This window comes from Cyrtonyx montezumae, unplaced genomic scaffold (genome assembly GCF_038088225.1).
Source record: "Cyrtonyx montezumae isolate F1298 unplaced genomic scaffold, pur_monq_1.0 scaffold_0, whole genome shotgun sequence".
Lineage (NCBI taxonomy): Eukaryota > Metazoa > Chordata > Aves > Galliformes > Odontophoridae > Cyrtonyx > Cyrtonyx montezumae.
Window position 1 is genome coordinate 23,186,014 of NW_027071824.1, and position 15,665 is coordinate 23,201,678.

Genomic DNA, 15,665 nt, shown 5'->3' on the forward strand with positions numbered 1-15,665 from the left:
GGGAAAGAGGGAGGCAGCAAGGGACATTCAGAGTGATAGTGTTTGTCTTCCAAAAAAGCTATTAAATATGATTTGCCCAGCTTTCCTGGGAGTGGCTGAACACCTAGCTGCAGATCGAAGGTAGGAAAAGAATTACTTGCTTTGCTTGCATGTGCAGCTTTTGCATTGCTGGTAAACTTTTTATTTCAACCCCTGAGTTCTCACTATTTTGATTTTCCAACCCTCTCCCTGGCCTTTTCTGGGAAGAGTGAGAAAGCAGTGGCTTTTTTATTTTATTTTATTTGTTGTGTTTGAAGTTTTGCTTTGTTTTTCACTTAGAGATTCAAATTAACCTCTGCCTTTATATCTTATTTATGAATGACTGTGTGTAGAAGAATGTATTAGATTTATCAGATGAAGATTTGTCTTTTTCAATTTGGTACAATAATTCTGTGGTACCTATCTCTCCCTAATATGTAAGGACAGAGGGTAGAAAACAACTTACAAGAAGCTTCTGTTGATATGCAATGATTTTCTTCCAGAAAGCTGATTCCTGAACTTCTGGTTCTCCATATCTGTGAGTATGAAGCTGTCTTAATTTCTGTTTTGCTTTGTCTTCCTTTGCTTTCTCTTCTTTTTCTCCATCCTCTCCTCTTAAGATATGATTGAAACCAAAATAACATTACAAGTTAATAAAATTAACATAAAAATAACTAAACTACACCCTATGAGAGGACACCGCATCCTCTTATTTGGCTCAAGTAGTCATTCATGCAGTGCATACAGGTTAGTCACAAGTATAGGTATCCATCTTCAGCATAAAGCACTGGCAATTGTGACAGTCTGGTTAAATCTACAGATAGTTGATAATTTAACTTACTGGTTTGTCACCTTGAAATTAGAATTGCTAACTGGTAGAAGCAGGTAACCAAGAACCTTCCAAACTTATTACCTGTAGCTCTGCTTCATAATTGTGCAGCTCATGCCTGCACGGGCAAATGCCTGTCCAGCTGTCTCAGTGCTCCCATCCGATCTCAAGCACTTGAACAATCTTATTCTCATGCAAACTGAAGAACACTGTTTTTTCTTGTATTTACAAACGAAGCCTCATGTTTTAACTTGTGCATTTCTGTCCAGATGAGGACAATGTAAGTAGGAGAGGAGAGAAGAATAAAAAAGCTTGACAGCATTACAATCTGTGATTATCATCATGATGCTAACAGAAAATCATAGCTAGTAGGCTGCCTTCTTGAAGCACAAGATCTTAGGAAATCAGAATTATTTTAGAAGCTAACGAGTCTCGACATCGTGATAGATTAAAGGATCACAGAAGACCGTTTGAGGCCATATCAGGGTGAGAGGCAACTTACATGTTACATTATTAATCTTTCTACACACAGAATAACTAATGTCCAAAGCTGCTTCGTAGTAGGATATTTTCAGCAAACTTTCACTTGAAAGTTTATCTTACACTAGGGGTGGCTTCAGGGCAGCTGACAGCATCAGGTGCTTGCACTCTTTACAAAGAATGCAGGTATCGCTGCAACTCACATAGCATAGCCAAGCAGTACAATCAACAATGAACTTCAAAAGTCAGAAAGACTCGCCTTTACAGAGCTGTATAGGCTGCATTAGGAATTTACTGTACTGATTACAAAGAAGAATATTAATTTTTGGAAAATTTTATCATCCCAGGAGGGCAATATGGAGATAACTTGAGAGTAAGAGATGCACTTGGAATTTTGACAGTGATATATCAGCAACAGGAACCATAAAATTACCAAGAACCATAAAAAAAAAAAAAAAAAAGAGGGGATGGAGTGGCATGTTTTTACTGCTTAAAACCAAGTCCTATAATTTGCTTCTTTATTCTCAGTAATCTCATTAAGATTAGATTTTACCATGTCTTAAAAAACCTCAAATTATTATTTATCAAATGCTAATGATCCCATGTAAATGTGCAAGAATTCAATAATTCATTAAAACCATAATGGAATAATAAGCTTTATACAAAATCCAAATAGCTCAAAGTATGCAATAGTAAGTGGGATGAGCAAAAAAAAATCAGTCTCTCTACCACATAATCACTTTGGACAGAAATGCTCCTGCAAGTTTACCAAGAAATTTTCTTCTCATTTTCATATTTGCCAAGAAAACCTCAAAAGAACTGATAAAATTAAGCTCAATTAAAACAGACCTGTAAAAAATGATTTATCAGATTCAATACATTTTTAAAAGGTATACTCGTTTCATTGAAGCCTACATTTATAAAAACTTTAAGTGAAGTTATTTACATGGACTTCACTTGCAAATGAGTCTTTATGATAAAGATGGATTAAAAAAACAACTGTGGAATGTGAATAGAAACAAAATTATAGGCAAAGAAGTAAGTATAAATCAAGTAGAATTTTCAGTGAAACAAATGAATTTGTAAGATTATTGGTTAGAGTTATACATACTCTGCTTTTTCAGGTTCAGATTTAGTTTCTTCCTTCTCTTCCTTTTCATCTTCTTTCACCTGTTCCTAGAGATAGTTAGATTTTTTTTTAAGTATCTGTTGAACATTGTTATATAGGATAGCGTTATCTAAAAAAAAATTTAGTCTGCAAAATACTAACGTTGGGAGGTTTTTTTTAACAGTTGAAGCTCTGAGTAAATAACATAATCCTTCACTTTAGCCCTGAATTATATGCAAACCAAATTACTAGGTATTTAAAGAAGGTTGTAAGCATTCCAGATTATGATGTCAGAGAAGGTAAACTTTAGTGATTACATGTGATTCCCTAGAAAATGCAACAAAAGCCACACAAAAATAGATGCAAGTTTTGGTTCAAGACTATATTTCACATACAAAAAAGAGAAACACATAGCACAAATGAAAGGCATAGTTACCTGGACCTTTTCCTGTGGCTCAGGCATTGGTGCGACAGAAGGAGTGCTCAGTAAATCGCTCAAACCAGCATTTGGGTTGTGAGGGATTAATTTATACTGTCCACCTTCTCGTTTCAAATCCAAACCAAATATATCTGAGAGTAGATCACTCTCCTCTGATAAAGCTCTCAAATCAGTCAAGTCTTCTGTAGGCAATGCAGTTTCTGCTGGCTTCCTCTCCCCCTCTTCTCCTTCCCCACGCACTTCATCCTGAGTAGGATCTGGCATATTAGCTAATAGCTCAGCCACCTTGATTTTCTTTGCTCCTTCTACTAAACTTCCCCCAAGCAGCAAACTGCATACAATACGAAAGAAGCCTCGGAAGACACTATAGGCAAAATGTAATAAACCCATTAAAATGCTCCAGTAGGAAAAAAATAAAGCCATAACCATGTCCTTCATGGTCATTTTCTTTACTTTTTTCATCTGTTTCTTTAGGCTCTTCATGCTGAGCATTTTCATAAGAGTCATTAAATTATACTTGAGTGCCAATAATGCTGACTTCATAGTTACAAGTGAGAAGAAACCCATTCCAGGATCCTGTTCATCAGGCTTATCTTTCTCACTGTCCTCTTTATTCGCTGATCTTTCATTCAGATCTGACTCAGAGATTTGGGCAGCCAGTTGCATTTCAAAGATGGTATCTTCACAGAAATTAACAAAAAGTTCCATCTTTTCTTTCTCCCCACCTTCATTTACAACATCAAATATAAACTGTCTCTTGGACTCTTTTACCTGAGGTTTTTCCCACTGAGTCCGACTTGACTCGCTTATTTCAAAATACACTCGTTCAATGCGCTTTGCACTGCCCATGATTTCTATACGTCCAAGGAAAGGCTGAAAGTAGTTCAGCACACTTTCTGACAGTTCAAGAAAAGTTTGCAAGCGAGTATCGTGGGGCATGTGTTCGGAGAGGTTGGTAAGGAGAACAGCAACATTGAAACCAATGTCTTTGGCAGGCTCATGGAATCGTTTCACAAACTCCTCATAGTCCAGAGTCTCATTCTCATCTGTTTCAGCACAAGATAGCAGAAATTCAGTCTCAGATTGGGTGTAATGCTTATGGCTTTCCATTGCCTTGTGGAAATCTCTTTTTGAAATAATGCCTTTGCCATCAGGATCATACTCTTTGAACGCATCAGAGGAAGTCAAATCCTTCAGTTTCAAGAACATATCAAAAAACTTCAGAATCATCTCCACATTGTTGGATGATTCCACAAGCATATCAACCATTTGCTTGCCAATAGTTCCATTCACAACGTTACCTAGACACGATAACATGAAGTTAGAGATATTGATAGCAGCAAATATTTCAGCAAAGAGAAAGGTTGATAAAACCACTGGCTAACACACTCTTAGGAGGGAATCAGTTGTAAAATCAGAAATCTTTTACTAATACCGCTACCCTAAGGAATGGAGAAAAGGTAAGTGATTGAGTATTTGCCATCAAAGAAAGAACAAACAAGTCATAGAGAGGCACATTTGTTATGTTTAATAAATTACTAAACATGGGCAGCTTTTCATTACAAACACTACAAATTTTACTATATGCCAGACAGAACAAGAGCCGTATTAGTGAAGATGACTAGTTCAACATGTCCCTCACGGAATGCTGTCTACATATAAGAATTTACTTTGCTTCTCAGTTGATCTCATGTGAGCAAACAGTAGCAAACCATATTACACTACAATTTAGGCTGCATTTGCTGCTTTCATAGTTCTTTCAAGACAATAAACATAACATGAAAAAAAGAAAAAGGAGAAAATCTTTCAATTGTCCGTTGCTTGTGTGTTTCTAAACAAATACTATTGATAGTCTACTGTTAGTCTGCTAATATGAAGCCAGACAGGAATTACATAAATATATTTCTTGACAACAATCACACTCTCAGTGGAATGACAATTTTGTTACTAGTTTTAAAGGACTCAAAACTTAGTCACTAAGAGAATTGAAGCCAATTATTTATGGCAAAGATTGCTATAAAAATAACTGCAACATATTAAAGCAATTAATAATATGATCATTTGTTCAATTCATACAATTTAGGATTCCAACTTAAACAGTGGAATTTCTCACTTAAAGCCAAAAGATAAGACAAGTTCAGAGAAGCAAAGTATAACTTCTGCTACAGCTGGATTTTACATAATGACATGCAGAAGTAATATAAATTATATCAACTACACTATAGAAATCTCTCATACAATTCAAGACCTAATATCTCCTCTCACAATCCTTGCATGAAAATTAAAATTATAAAGGAAAATTAAGCATTGTCTCTTGCACAAAGAAAATAGCAAAATTAAAAATGTTGCTAAAATAACTGTGAAAGAAAACAAAATATATTGAATTTTACCTACCTTCCAGCATAGACAGCAACATGACAACCATATCCTTCTGAAGATCCATTAATTCTTTCAGTAATTCAATTTGACTGGAATCCTAAATAATTAACACAGTACATATAAATAAGACATCTATTTACTTCCTTGACATTCATCTATGTTCATGCAGATAACACCCTGTAAAAATAAGACTTAAAATTTAAGCGGTCATTATTATTGAAAGGGATAATAAAGCAATAAGGGATACATCAAGCCCATAGGCAATGCTTCTGTAATGATTAATGACATTTGAAATAGCACTGCTATTGATGTAATTAATCTCTCAGCCTAAAAGCCTTGCAAAAACAACCAGGGCAGCAGCATAAACAGCTCAAAGTGTAACATGATTATAAAAGGAACTAAAGCAAGCTCAACGTAAGAGAAAGACACCATCTCTACTTATAATAATATATTTGGAGCAAGCTGTTTCTGTTATGCAGGAGAGTGTGAGTAATTCCACACACTACTATGAATCTTTTTGAGCAAAGCTTCTTGGCTTTGTCTGAAGTGGCTGGGTGAGTACAATAATTTTCTAGATGCAGTAGCTAAAAGATTGTATGAAGTCATACAGGGCACAGCTCAAACTATGAAGCTGTCATTGCTCTGGAACCAGATCTTGCTAATAATCACATCAGGTTTCATAATCAGCAACTAGCTTTACAAGTGTTTGACTGGCTGTAACTATTTTACGTTATCACTTTCCCTACTGCTTTAGTGGATCAGGAAGAAAGCACAATAATCACCACTGTGGCCTACCAAATCACTTTTTTTCTATTCTGAATATAATATATTCCAAAACCATGATAGTATGTACAAAGATTTGGAAATAAACTTAGGCAGAAATTCAATGCATCACTTCAAAAAACAGCTTTCAACATAATGTAATCTACTAGAAGGTGTCATCTATTTAACTGTAAGAACAGAGATCTGAAGCAGAAAGTCTGAAATGAGTCAGTTACTTAGGTCTGCAAAGTGTAAACTTTGAAGGTCAAGAAGCAAAATTATTGAAACCAGACTATTTTAATCTATAGAACACATTCAAAGAATGCTTAACATGGATACTTGTTCTGTATTATAAAATAAGTAAATCTAAAACTTCATAGCCTTCAGAGTTTTATTGCTTAACAACTGAATCTTTTCATAATTATGATACTATTCTCTGAAAACATCAAAGAATTTAAAAAAACTGAGGATAACTATTTTCAATTAGAAATACATAATATAAGGTGAACTGAGTCCTTTTTTTTTTTTTTTTTTTTAATTAAGAAGTTGAAAAACAGTGTTTAAGGATAGGATTCTTCTCATCTAACTTTAGTCCTCTACAGAGCTGTTTGTGCTAGTCTCCCATACGCTCTATAGCTCATGAAAAGCGTACCGCATCCAAAACTATTTACTCATTCTAAAGATTAATTACATTTTTTATCTACTGAAAATAGAAAAGGCTTAAATGTCTGCTTTGAACCAGGCACCTAAATGGGGAAGATAGGTACTGGATAGAAGGCTTGTACAAAATTGTAGAAAACAAGGAGGCAGAATTTTGAGAGGAAACACTGCAGCTGGTTGTTTCTCTATTTTTTATTTTATTTTTTCTGATTTCAGACGATATACTTCATTTTCAGCTTCATATAATTTGCTTTGAAAATGTGGTCAGTAATCCTTTTAGAAGGCTGCTACTCACATCCACTGTAACTCCATAGTTTATGCTCCAAAATGTTTTTATTATTATTTCCTCTGTTTTTGTTATTTTTCCTCCACTATCAACTGCTGTTATTATTTACTCAAGCACAGGAACAAAACAGTTCATCTTTACTAAAAAGTTATGAACTTTAAAAGAAAACCAAAAAGATACCTGAGACAGCTTCATCTGCATGTGAGCAAATACATGAAGAAAGCCAACTACGGCATCCCATAGCCTGCTGTGTGCCAGACTCTGCTGATTCCCAGTACATGGCCCCTATTTTTAACAAGGCAACAAAGGAAAAAAAAACCACAACAGATTTTATCTACAAGAAACTCAATAAAAAATAAATAAATAAAAAAAGCAAAGACATAGAGGCATACTAGGGGGTCTGTCCTTTTAAAAATGTATTGATAAAAGAAGTATAAATAGAATTACCTATTTCATAACATCAACAACTATGAGCAATTGCTAATAAACATTCTGACCCTGCTTTAGTCAAGTGCCAATTTACAGTTCAGAAGAATAAAAAGTATGAGTTAACTATACCCTACTTTAAGCTACAAATATTAAAGAAGTACAAATATTCAAGCTGATGCTTCCCTACTTGTAAATTAGAAATAACCTCATACAGTAATGATGTAAAATTGTTATAAGAGATTAGAGACTAAGATTCCTGATTTGTTGGTTTGGCTTTCTTTTCCAGCAAATTCTACCTGTAGAACAGTGTTAAAAAATATTATTCCAAAAATTCCAACTTCCAGAAAGCACAATTACAAAATCTTTTGAAACCTCAGAAAATAGTACATAAAAGATCTACTAGCTAACAATACCTTTTGTGATTTGCCAACTATATATACAATAAAAACATTTACACATGTGTATACAAGTTGCTGCTACTCATATTTATTCAACCCAGAGCTATCATGCTTCTATACAATGTGTACAAAATTTTTTTAATACATTTTTCAGATTATCATTCAGAGAAACATTTCATTTTTTTATTTGTTGTAAGAAACTCAAAGCTGCCTGAGACATAATTAATTAATTAAAAAATCCACCCCACTATCATAGAATTATAAAATGTCTTGGGCTGGAAGGAACTTCAAGGATCAGCAAATCCCATCTTCCCCACCTCAGTATCTGTACCTTGTAAACATCCAAATAATGATTATTTACTAGTAAGTGCAAACTTGACTAAACTGCTAAGGCCCAAAAAGAGTAGTGTCAGCAACACTAAACTTCACTTCCTACTTGAATAAATGCTCTAAAATCATTTTGAAGTGTAATTTCATCTATATCATACCTATACTTTATTCTATCTATATTAGTTCTACATCTGAAGTATTACTCGTCTTACAACTCCATGAAACTACAATGAAATATTTTACCTGGATATACTCCGTGAGAGTATTGAAAACCTGTTTTGCAACCTGAATGGCTTTGGAAAAATTTCGTTGTCCTTGTTCATCAATAACGTCCTTCCCAGAATAATACCAATAAAAATCACTAATGGACTCCTAAAAACAGTTGTGAGAAGATCAAAGAGATTACATGATCAAAGTTTCTCTAATCAATTCTTCATCAAGATCAGAAAAATATTAGCTAGGAATATAGTTCTGAAAAGTAATTGGCTTATGTTTTTCAGTGATTCCTCACAGTTTGACAAGTATTACTTCAAGAATTTTCATCTCAAGGAAATTTACAGAAACAGTGAACTAACCAAAAGAGCAAGAACAAAAGCAACCAAATCCATAAACACACACACACACACAAGAAAAAAAATAGAAAGAAAGGAGAAAGAAAAAAAATAAGGAGATCTGTTGGCATCTGCTACTAGAATTGCAACTGTTTGCATTTTGAACAGGAGGACACAGTTGAACAGAGCAACACTCTGATGTTGCATGCTGTTCATTAAAGAATCTCTCTTCATATTCTGTGCTTGATACCTATTCAGTAGTTGGAACAGAAGTAGTTTTGTATGCAAGTTGCCTGTTTCTGTCTTCCCTAAAGGAAACCTCATAAAAGTTTCAACAAAGTAAGCAATGGAATAGAAATCACTGTATTACCACTACAACTTCTACAGAATGTGTGAAGATAAATAGCAACATTGATAACAGCAACAACTTAAATAATTCTTATTTTCATAGATTGGAATTCTTAGTCACAATACATAAATGGTTTAAGAGCAAATGTAGCTAGGTAAATAAAACGGAACAAAGCAGATTGAGTATCATGTACAGTGATTTACCACTACCGGTAACAACAGTAAGCTTTCATATTTAAAGATCAAGGAGAAACTTCAAAGAAGAAGCTTGAAAGGTTTTTAAAGTAGCCTTCTGCTTTCCTCCCCCTCACCCCAACATCCATCCATTAGGAAATGATGACTATTCCTATGCTTTACTTTGTGCCATGCATATAGCAGACCAGTAGTCAGACTTAATCAGCATATGGATGAAAAACAGCTGGCTGAAACTGGAGTCAGTCAACAATTGTATATATTGATCTGAGCTTCCTTAGCACCTACCAACCTTCTGCCTGCACTCGTTGGTTAACAGATTCTATTTGCATATTTGCACGCACAACAGTTGACAATAGCTTTTCAATCTCACAGTGCAACGAAACAACATAAAAATAATTGAAACCGTTAAGAGAATTCCAGCCTTTCCCCTCTGTCATGGCTATATGATTTTTTGTTAAACATAACATCATGTAATGTACTGGAAGTAAGAGAGTTCTGTGGACTTGTCAATATTTCAGGGTACCTGGTTCTCAGAGGAGAAGAAGAACGATACATCCCAGAAGACTATCACTGTTCTGTTTCCCATTTAGAGGGAAATATAAAACCGTAATCACGAGATGTCACTTGTTTTACTGCTTGTCTTTGTGGTGTATGCTCTGTAGCCATCTCGTCTTCAGCATTAGAGTAAAGCTTTCGATTTTGAACACACTGTCTCATTTTATTTTATTTATTAGCCTCCATTCCTATTATATTGTGTTACCTTGCATTAAGATATCATATTTAGTAGATAAGTTTTTCTCCCTTAGCTCAATGCCTCTGTTTTGTGTTTAGGCCCACCTCCCTACATCTTCTCTGTTACCCTCTCCCATAAGGTCTGTGGGTTCCTCCAACCCATTAGTCATGGAACTGGGCTGAACCAGCCCATAAACCACTGACAGCTCCAAAATGGGCTACAATTAACAAAGTATGCCATTATATGTATGTGCTCCTCTATTAAAATACAATGCCTTATCATAGAATCACAGTATCATTTGAATTTAAAGGAACCCTTAAAGTCACCTAGTCCACTCCCCTGCAATGAACAGGGAAACCTACAGCTACATCAGATTGCCCAGAATACCATCCAGCCTGACCTAGTGAGTCTCCAGAGATGGGATATCCACCACCTCTCTATGCAAGCTGTTCCAGTGCCTCACCACTCTTATCTTAAAAAAACTTCCTTACATCCAATCTAAATTGCTCCTTGTTCAGTTTGAAACCACTTCCCCTTGTCCTATCACAACAGACCCTGCTAAAGAGTCTGTCCCATTCTTTCTTATAGACACCCTTTAGATATTGAGAAGTCTGCTTTCAGATTTCCCCAGAGTATTCTCCATGCTGAAGTACCCCAGCTCTCTCAGCCCATCCTCATAGGGTAAGTGTTCCATCCCCTGGATCATTTTTGCGGCCCTCCTGTAGACATGCTCTAAGAGGTCTATGTCTCTCCTGTCCTGAGGACTCCACATCTGGACATAGTACTCCAGGTGAGGTCTCAACAGTGCACAGACTAGGAGGGAATGATCAATTCACTCGACTTGCTGACAATGTTTCTTCTGATGAAGCCCAGGCTTTCTGGGTTGCAAGGGCACATTGCTGGCTCATATTCAGCTTGCCATCAACCATTACTCCCATGTTCTTTTTGTCAGAAGCGTGCTTCACGGATGAAGTTTGATCTTGTTGTAAACAGAACATTTTGTTGCAAGAAACCAGTAACTACTGAAGGATATTCCAAAGAATTTAAGAAATTCAGTCTCCACATAGAACAGTTTACCTTATGTTCAAAATAAACAGTGTACTGGTAAAGGTTGCATAAATACTAGTCATCTTGGTCATCTACTTAATTAGTACAGAAGTTAACCTACCTGAACTCTCAATAAGTAATCCACAGTAGAAATGATAATATTAACAGTTGTGTTGTTACCAGTCTGAGTTCTCAGGTAATTCTGAAAATCTAAAATTTCAAATAAAAGTTTAGTTAAGTGCTAGAGACTTACAAATTATTTCTCCTTAAATTCTGATTAAATAAAATCTAGGAATGGATTTTTATTTTTCAACTAATTGTTTTTAAAAGTTTCAGCATTTTATTGCAGAGATCATATAAATTCATCAGCAAAACATAAGCCAGATATTTGAGTTTTTTCATCTGCACAAGTTCAACTTGTCCATATTTATTACTAATTTTATTACATATTTATTATTAATTTTAAATCCTTATTATTCCACCAATACCAAGAGTACAACACCTAATATATATTTTGCTATTGGACAATGAAATCAAGCTGTATAATTACACAATTCCTGACTGTAAGGTCATAAATATGTCCAATGGCTAATACAAATACTTTTTTTCCCTCTCAATAACTGGCTAGAAGTCATATATCATATGTATTTTCCTATATAACATCTAACTTTTCCAGTCAGGTCAAGACTGAAATCATTTTGGAAACCAATACCTTTTCTACAAAGTTTAAACAGATTAAACAGCCTAACAAATCATCACATAAATATTTTTCTTTGGTTTCTGTCTAGCAGCTTCACTATATTTCAAAATATTTCACGAAGACTACCCAACTTACAGAACAGATGAAGAGTTTTTATCTTTAGTTATCTTTAAGTTAGTGCCACCTTGGCTTATCTGGAAGGCTGCCCACAAACCTGAATTGTGTCCTTCACAAAGCAATTGAAGAAAGCGAAAGAGGTCACAGGTGAACTCATCATCCTGCATCACCTTTTCTCCTGCAGAAAGTCCAGATGGAAGCACAGATTATGACAGGCTGACAACTAATGCAGCATGCCTCTTGCAGAAACTCTCCATATTTAATATTAAGGAAGAAAGGGGGAGAAAATTTATAGCCTCCAATCTACCTGAAGCACATATGACTTGTGCTTGACAGATAGTTTGTTTCAAAAAATTTCAATTAAAAAAAATAGTTTTATAAATATGGAAGCATGAGCATGGCAACATTTTAGAAATAATCTATGATTTACATTCTAGTTTGACTATTCTAGGCATGAATGCTGCATTACAAACAAAGGTTAGAACTGCATGAATTGGGTACCTGTTAACCACAAAAAAGGTGCCTAAAAAGAATTAATTGAATAATAATTAAAATCATTCCTAAAATAAATTATTAGATTTTAAAATACCTTAGAATAAGCTTGGAAATTTATAGCTATCTACATTCTTAAGAATCATTTAGAAAGGATTTAGTACGTTTCCTGCTGACATAAAATGGACTTTGGGCCTTTGTTTCCCTGGACAAAATAAAGCAGTAAACTTACGATGAACTAGAATATATGCCAATGTGCTTCACAGGCTTAGGTACTTAAATCCATTTCTTGGTAGACAGATAAAAACCTACAGTATAAAGCTTCAAACAATTTTTGTGATCCTTCACTTGACAACAGTACACTAGTAAGCCTTGTATTAAACCACTATTTCAATCATTCCAACACCTACAGTTTACATTTCACACTGAACTAAGGAGAAACAAAGATTCATCAGTGAAAACAATCACAACTGGGAAAAATGTAGAAAAGCAGCCAGTAAAATGATAGGATAGTAATATTATTGATTAATAAAGGTTCCTCAGGAAATCCACCTTTTAGGACTTTGGATAAGTATTTGGAATGCATATGGAAATAAAAATGGAAACCACAAAACTTATTTTCTTTGAGAATATGCATCATCTGAATATGTGGGGAAGTGTTATTTTAAATGGAAGGACGTAAAAACGTAGGACAACTGCAATGAAAATCAGTGATATACTACCATCTGCAAAACAAAGCTCACAAAGCACCCAAATACGTGTTTTTTACATATCAAAACATCACTGAATCAAAGCCATTTGGCATGGATAACACTACAATCAATTAATATTTTTCTGAACTACAGGGAAAACAAAGTCTTGATTTAAAATGATTACATATCTGTTCATGGTGAATTTATCTTCTGGCTTTTAGCACACCTACTGGAATTTATAAATGTTATAAAACAAATCCCAATTTTAGTATTTGAAAGGTTTGGGAGTGCATTTTATTCAGTTATACCATACAGAAGTCACAAAATGAATACAAGTTATTGGACAATTCAGCAAAATCAAATTGCAGGTATGTAATCTCACACATGATGAAAAAGTTAATCTTTTTGAAAATAATCTTTTTCCCTATTTGAAAGTAAATAAATACTGCATACTAAAATTTAAAATAAAACTAGTTATCCATTTCTACAGCTGACTAAATTTGGACTAAAACCAATGTTGATAATGTCAGAAGTTTTATTTTTTAGATGTTACTGACTGCAAAAAATGCCTCACCGGAAACAACAGAATTCAAGTGCAGAGTCATTTTTTCTATAAAATCTAAGAATACAACCTTTGGTATTGCACACACAAATTCATGCCAGTTCACATAAACATTTATTTAGAAAACATACTTACAAATATGCACACTGCATACAACATGGCTCAGGTTGTCCTGACACTGTACTCTTTAGCTTCTGCTGATATTTCATGTACTCTGGCACATGCTTGATTACACATGCTAAAATAGTTAAAATGCTGCCATTGCTCATGTTGTATGTAAATGGTATGACTACACACATGAAAAAATTATGTGTGTAGTTTTGGCAAAGCTGATATCCTGTGTTTGTGATGTATAGAAACAAAAGTATAAATATACAGGAAATGAAAATAAATTTGATTGAAAAATGAAATATGCCTATTTCCTTGAAAGTGCATGTGTCCAAGTTTAATAATTCTCTCTCTACTTTGTAGTTAAGCAACTAATAACTTGTTTGTTTATAATTAATATCCGTAGTGGAAAACATTTGATCTCTACTACAACGAGACATTCATCTTCCAGAAAGGACTAGGACTTCTCCTTGAAGGCAGTTAAGCAAGAGCAAAGAACTCTCATAGTAAATCTATTCTTACTCCCCTTATAATATTGGGTTGGATTCTATTTACTGTGTACCTCTGACACCTCAAGAATGTGATTCAAAAAAGAAAAGTACAAGTTTTCTCACGAAGGAACACTTCACTGAACTCAAGCTATTTAAGCATCCTTTATAAATGCAAACACAAATTCAAAAACAGTAATATAAAAGTGGAAAACACCACTGCAATATAGGCTATAGAAAATTACACTGAACGTAGAAAACCACATTAAGTGGGACTATGTCAGAGAATAACAAAAGCTTATTTACTGATTTCAAGTTATTAATTGCTGAAAATGGCCCTTCTGAATTCCCTCATTATGTCTTTAATACAAAGCATTTGCACCATTCCCAAACAGTTTAACACCACGTCCTTTATTATCAGATCAAATTCAATGCTAGAATTATATTTTATTATAATAAGCCTTCTGAGAACATATGAAGAAACAAAATAATGCCATGATATAACATTAATAAATATAAAAGGAGTTTTCCTTAAAATTTACTGGAAGCTTATTATTGTTGTTCAATAGTGGAGAAATAAAAAAATAACAAAAAAATCTTCATATTCTAAAAAGTAAATTTAAATGTTAAAATTACATTATTCCTCCATATATAGTACAGCTATCATTTGCAATGCAAGACAGAACATTTGGGATGTTCAGTTAAATTTTACAGCATCCACCTAAAAGATAATAAGGAAAACATTAATCTAGATGAAACTTATGAGTTTTATCTGTTCAAAAATTGCCATTGTCAATATGATTTCTTGAATTATTTAACCTGGAATAATTACTGCTGAATTATAAGGTTGTTTTTTTTTTTTTTTTTTAATTAAGTGTAGTTTGGATTTGTAAGCTCCATTTGCTATTATTTATTAACATAATAGCCCTGTTGAGGAAAGATGTATATCTTACCAGTGTTAACTATGAATAAAGAAAATAAGCATTTTGCCATCAGATAGTATTATGGTACTAAGCTAATACTTGCTGCTTAAAAGGTCCTTTCACTATATGAGTTCCGGACTCTTTTCTAAGGGAGGAAATCAGCTAGCCTGATTCAATAGGTGACACAATAGAGCGTGACAAGGACTGTCAAATACAGGGCAAAATAAAATAAACACTCCTCTTGAAAATTTCTATTTTCATGTTATTGTTTTAAAGATGTCTCACAAATTCAGTATCAGTTAAATGCAATTGAGTTTTATACTTACATTGACTTAAACAGATAAAAAGCTTAGTCTAAAAATGTACAAATATTTCAAAAGTTTGTAGTCCAATATACTAGTGCTATATTCACAGAAGAGATTGTTTTCTGAGAGCAGTAGAAACAATAATGTCAATACTAATTGAATCAGTGTGAAAGACTGATACACTATGTTTGCATAGATAGTCTAGCAATGCTCTCTTTAAGACAAAGCAAATGAAGAAAATGGGACAGGAAATGTAAATGAGTAAAATTTCAGTTGCAAATTTCTC

At 34.1% G+C, this 15,665-nt stretch overlaps 1 protein-coding gene across 9 annotated transcripts in view; it reads right to left on the minus strand.

Moving 5' to 3' along the window:
* The window catches only part of RYR2 (ryanodine receptor 2), a 343,878-nt gene that overhangs the window by 18,532 nt on the left and 309,681 nt on the right, over window positions 1–15,665 (minus strand). For all 9 annotated transcript variants that reach the window (XM_065730001.1, XM_065729961.1, XM_065729984.1 and 6 more), the window contains 8 exons: window positions 11,907–11,987; window positions 11,114–11,202; window positions 8,362–8,490; window positions 7,142–7,246; window positions 5,269–5,350; window positions 2,872–4,175; window positions 2,439–2,503; window positions 485–632 (listed from right to left, as the gene is read on the minus strand). In XM_065730001.1, the coding sequence (XP_065586073.1) occupies window positions 485–632; window positions 2,439–2,503; window positions 2,872–4,175; window positions 5,269–5,350; window positions 7,142–7,246; window positions 8,362–8,490; window positions 11,114–11,202; window positions 11,907–11,987 (2,003 nt within the window). The remainder of the gene's footprint in view (window positions 1–484; window positions 633–2,438; window positions 2,504–2,871; window positions 4,176–5,268; window positions 5,351–7,141; window positions 7,247–8,361; window positions 8,491–11,113; window positions 11,203–11,906; window positions 11,988–15,665) is intronic.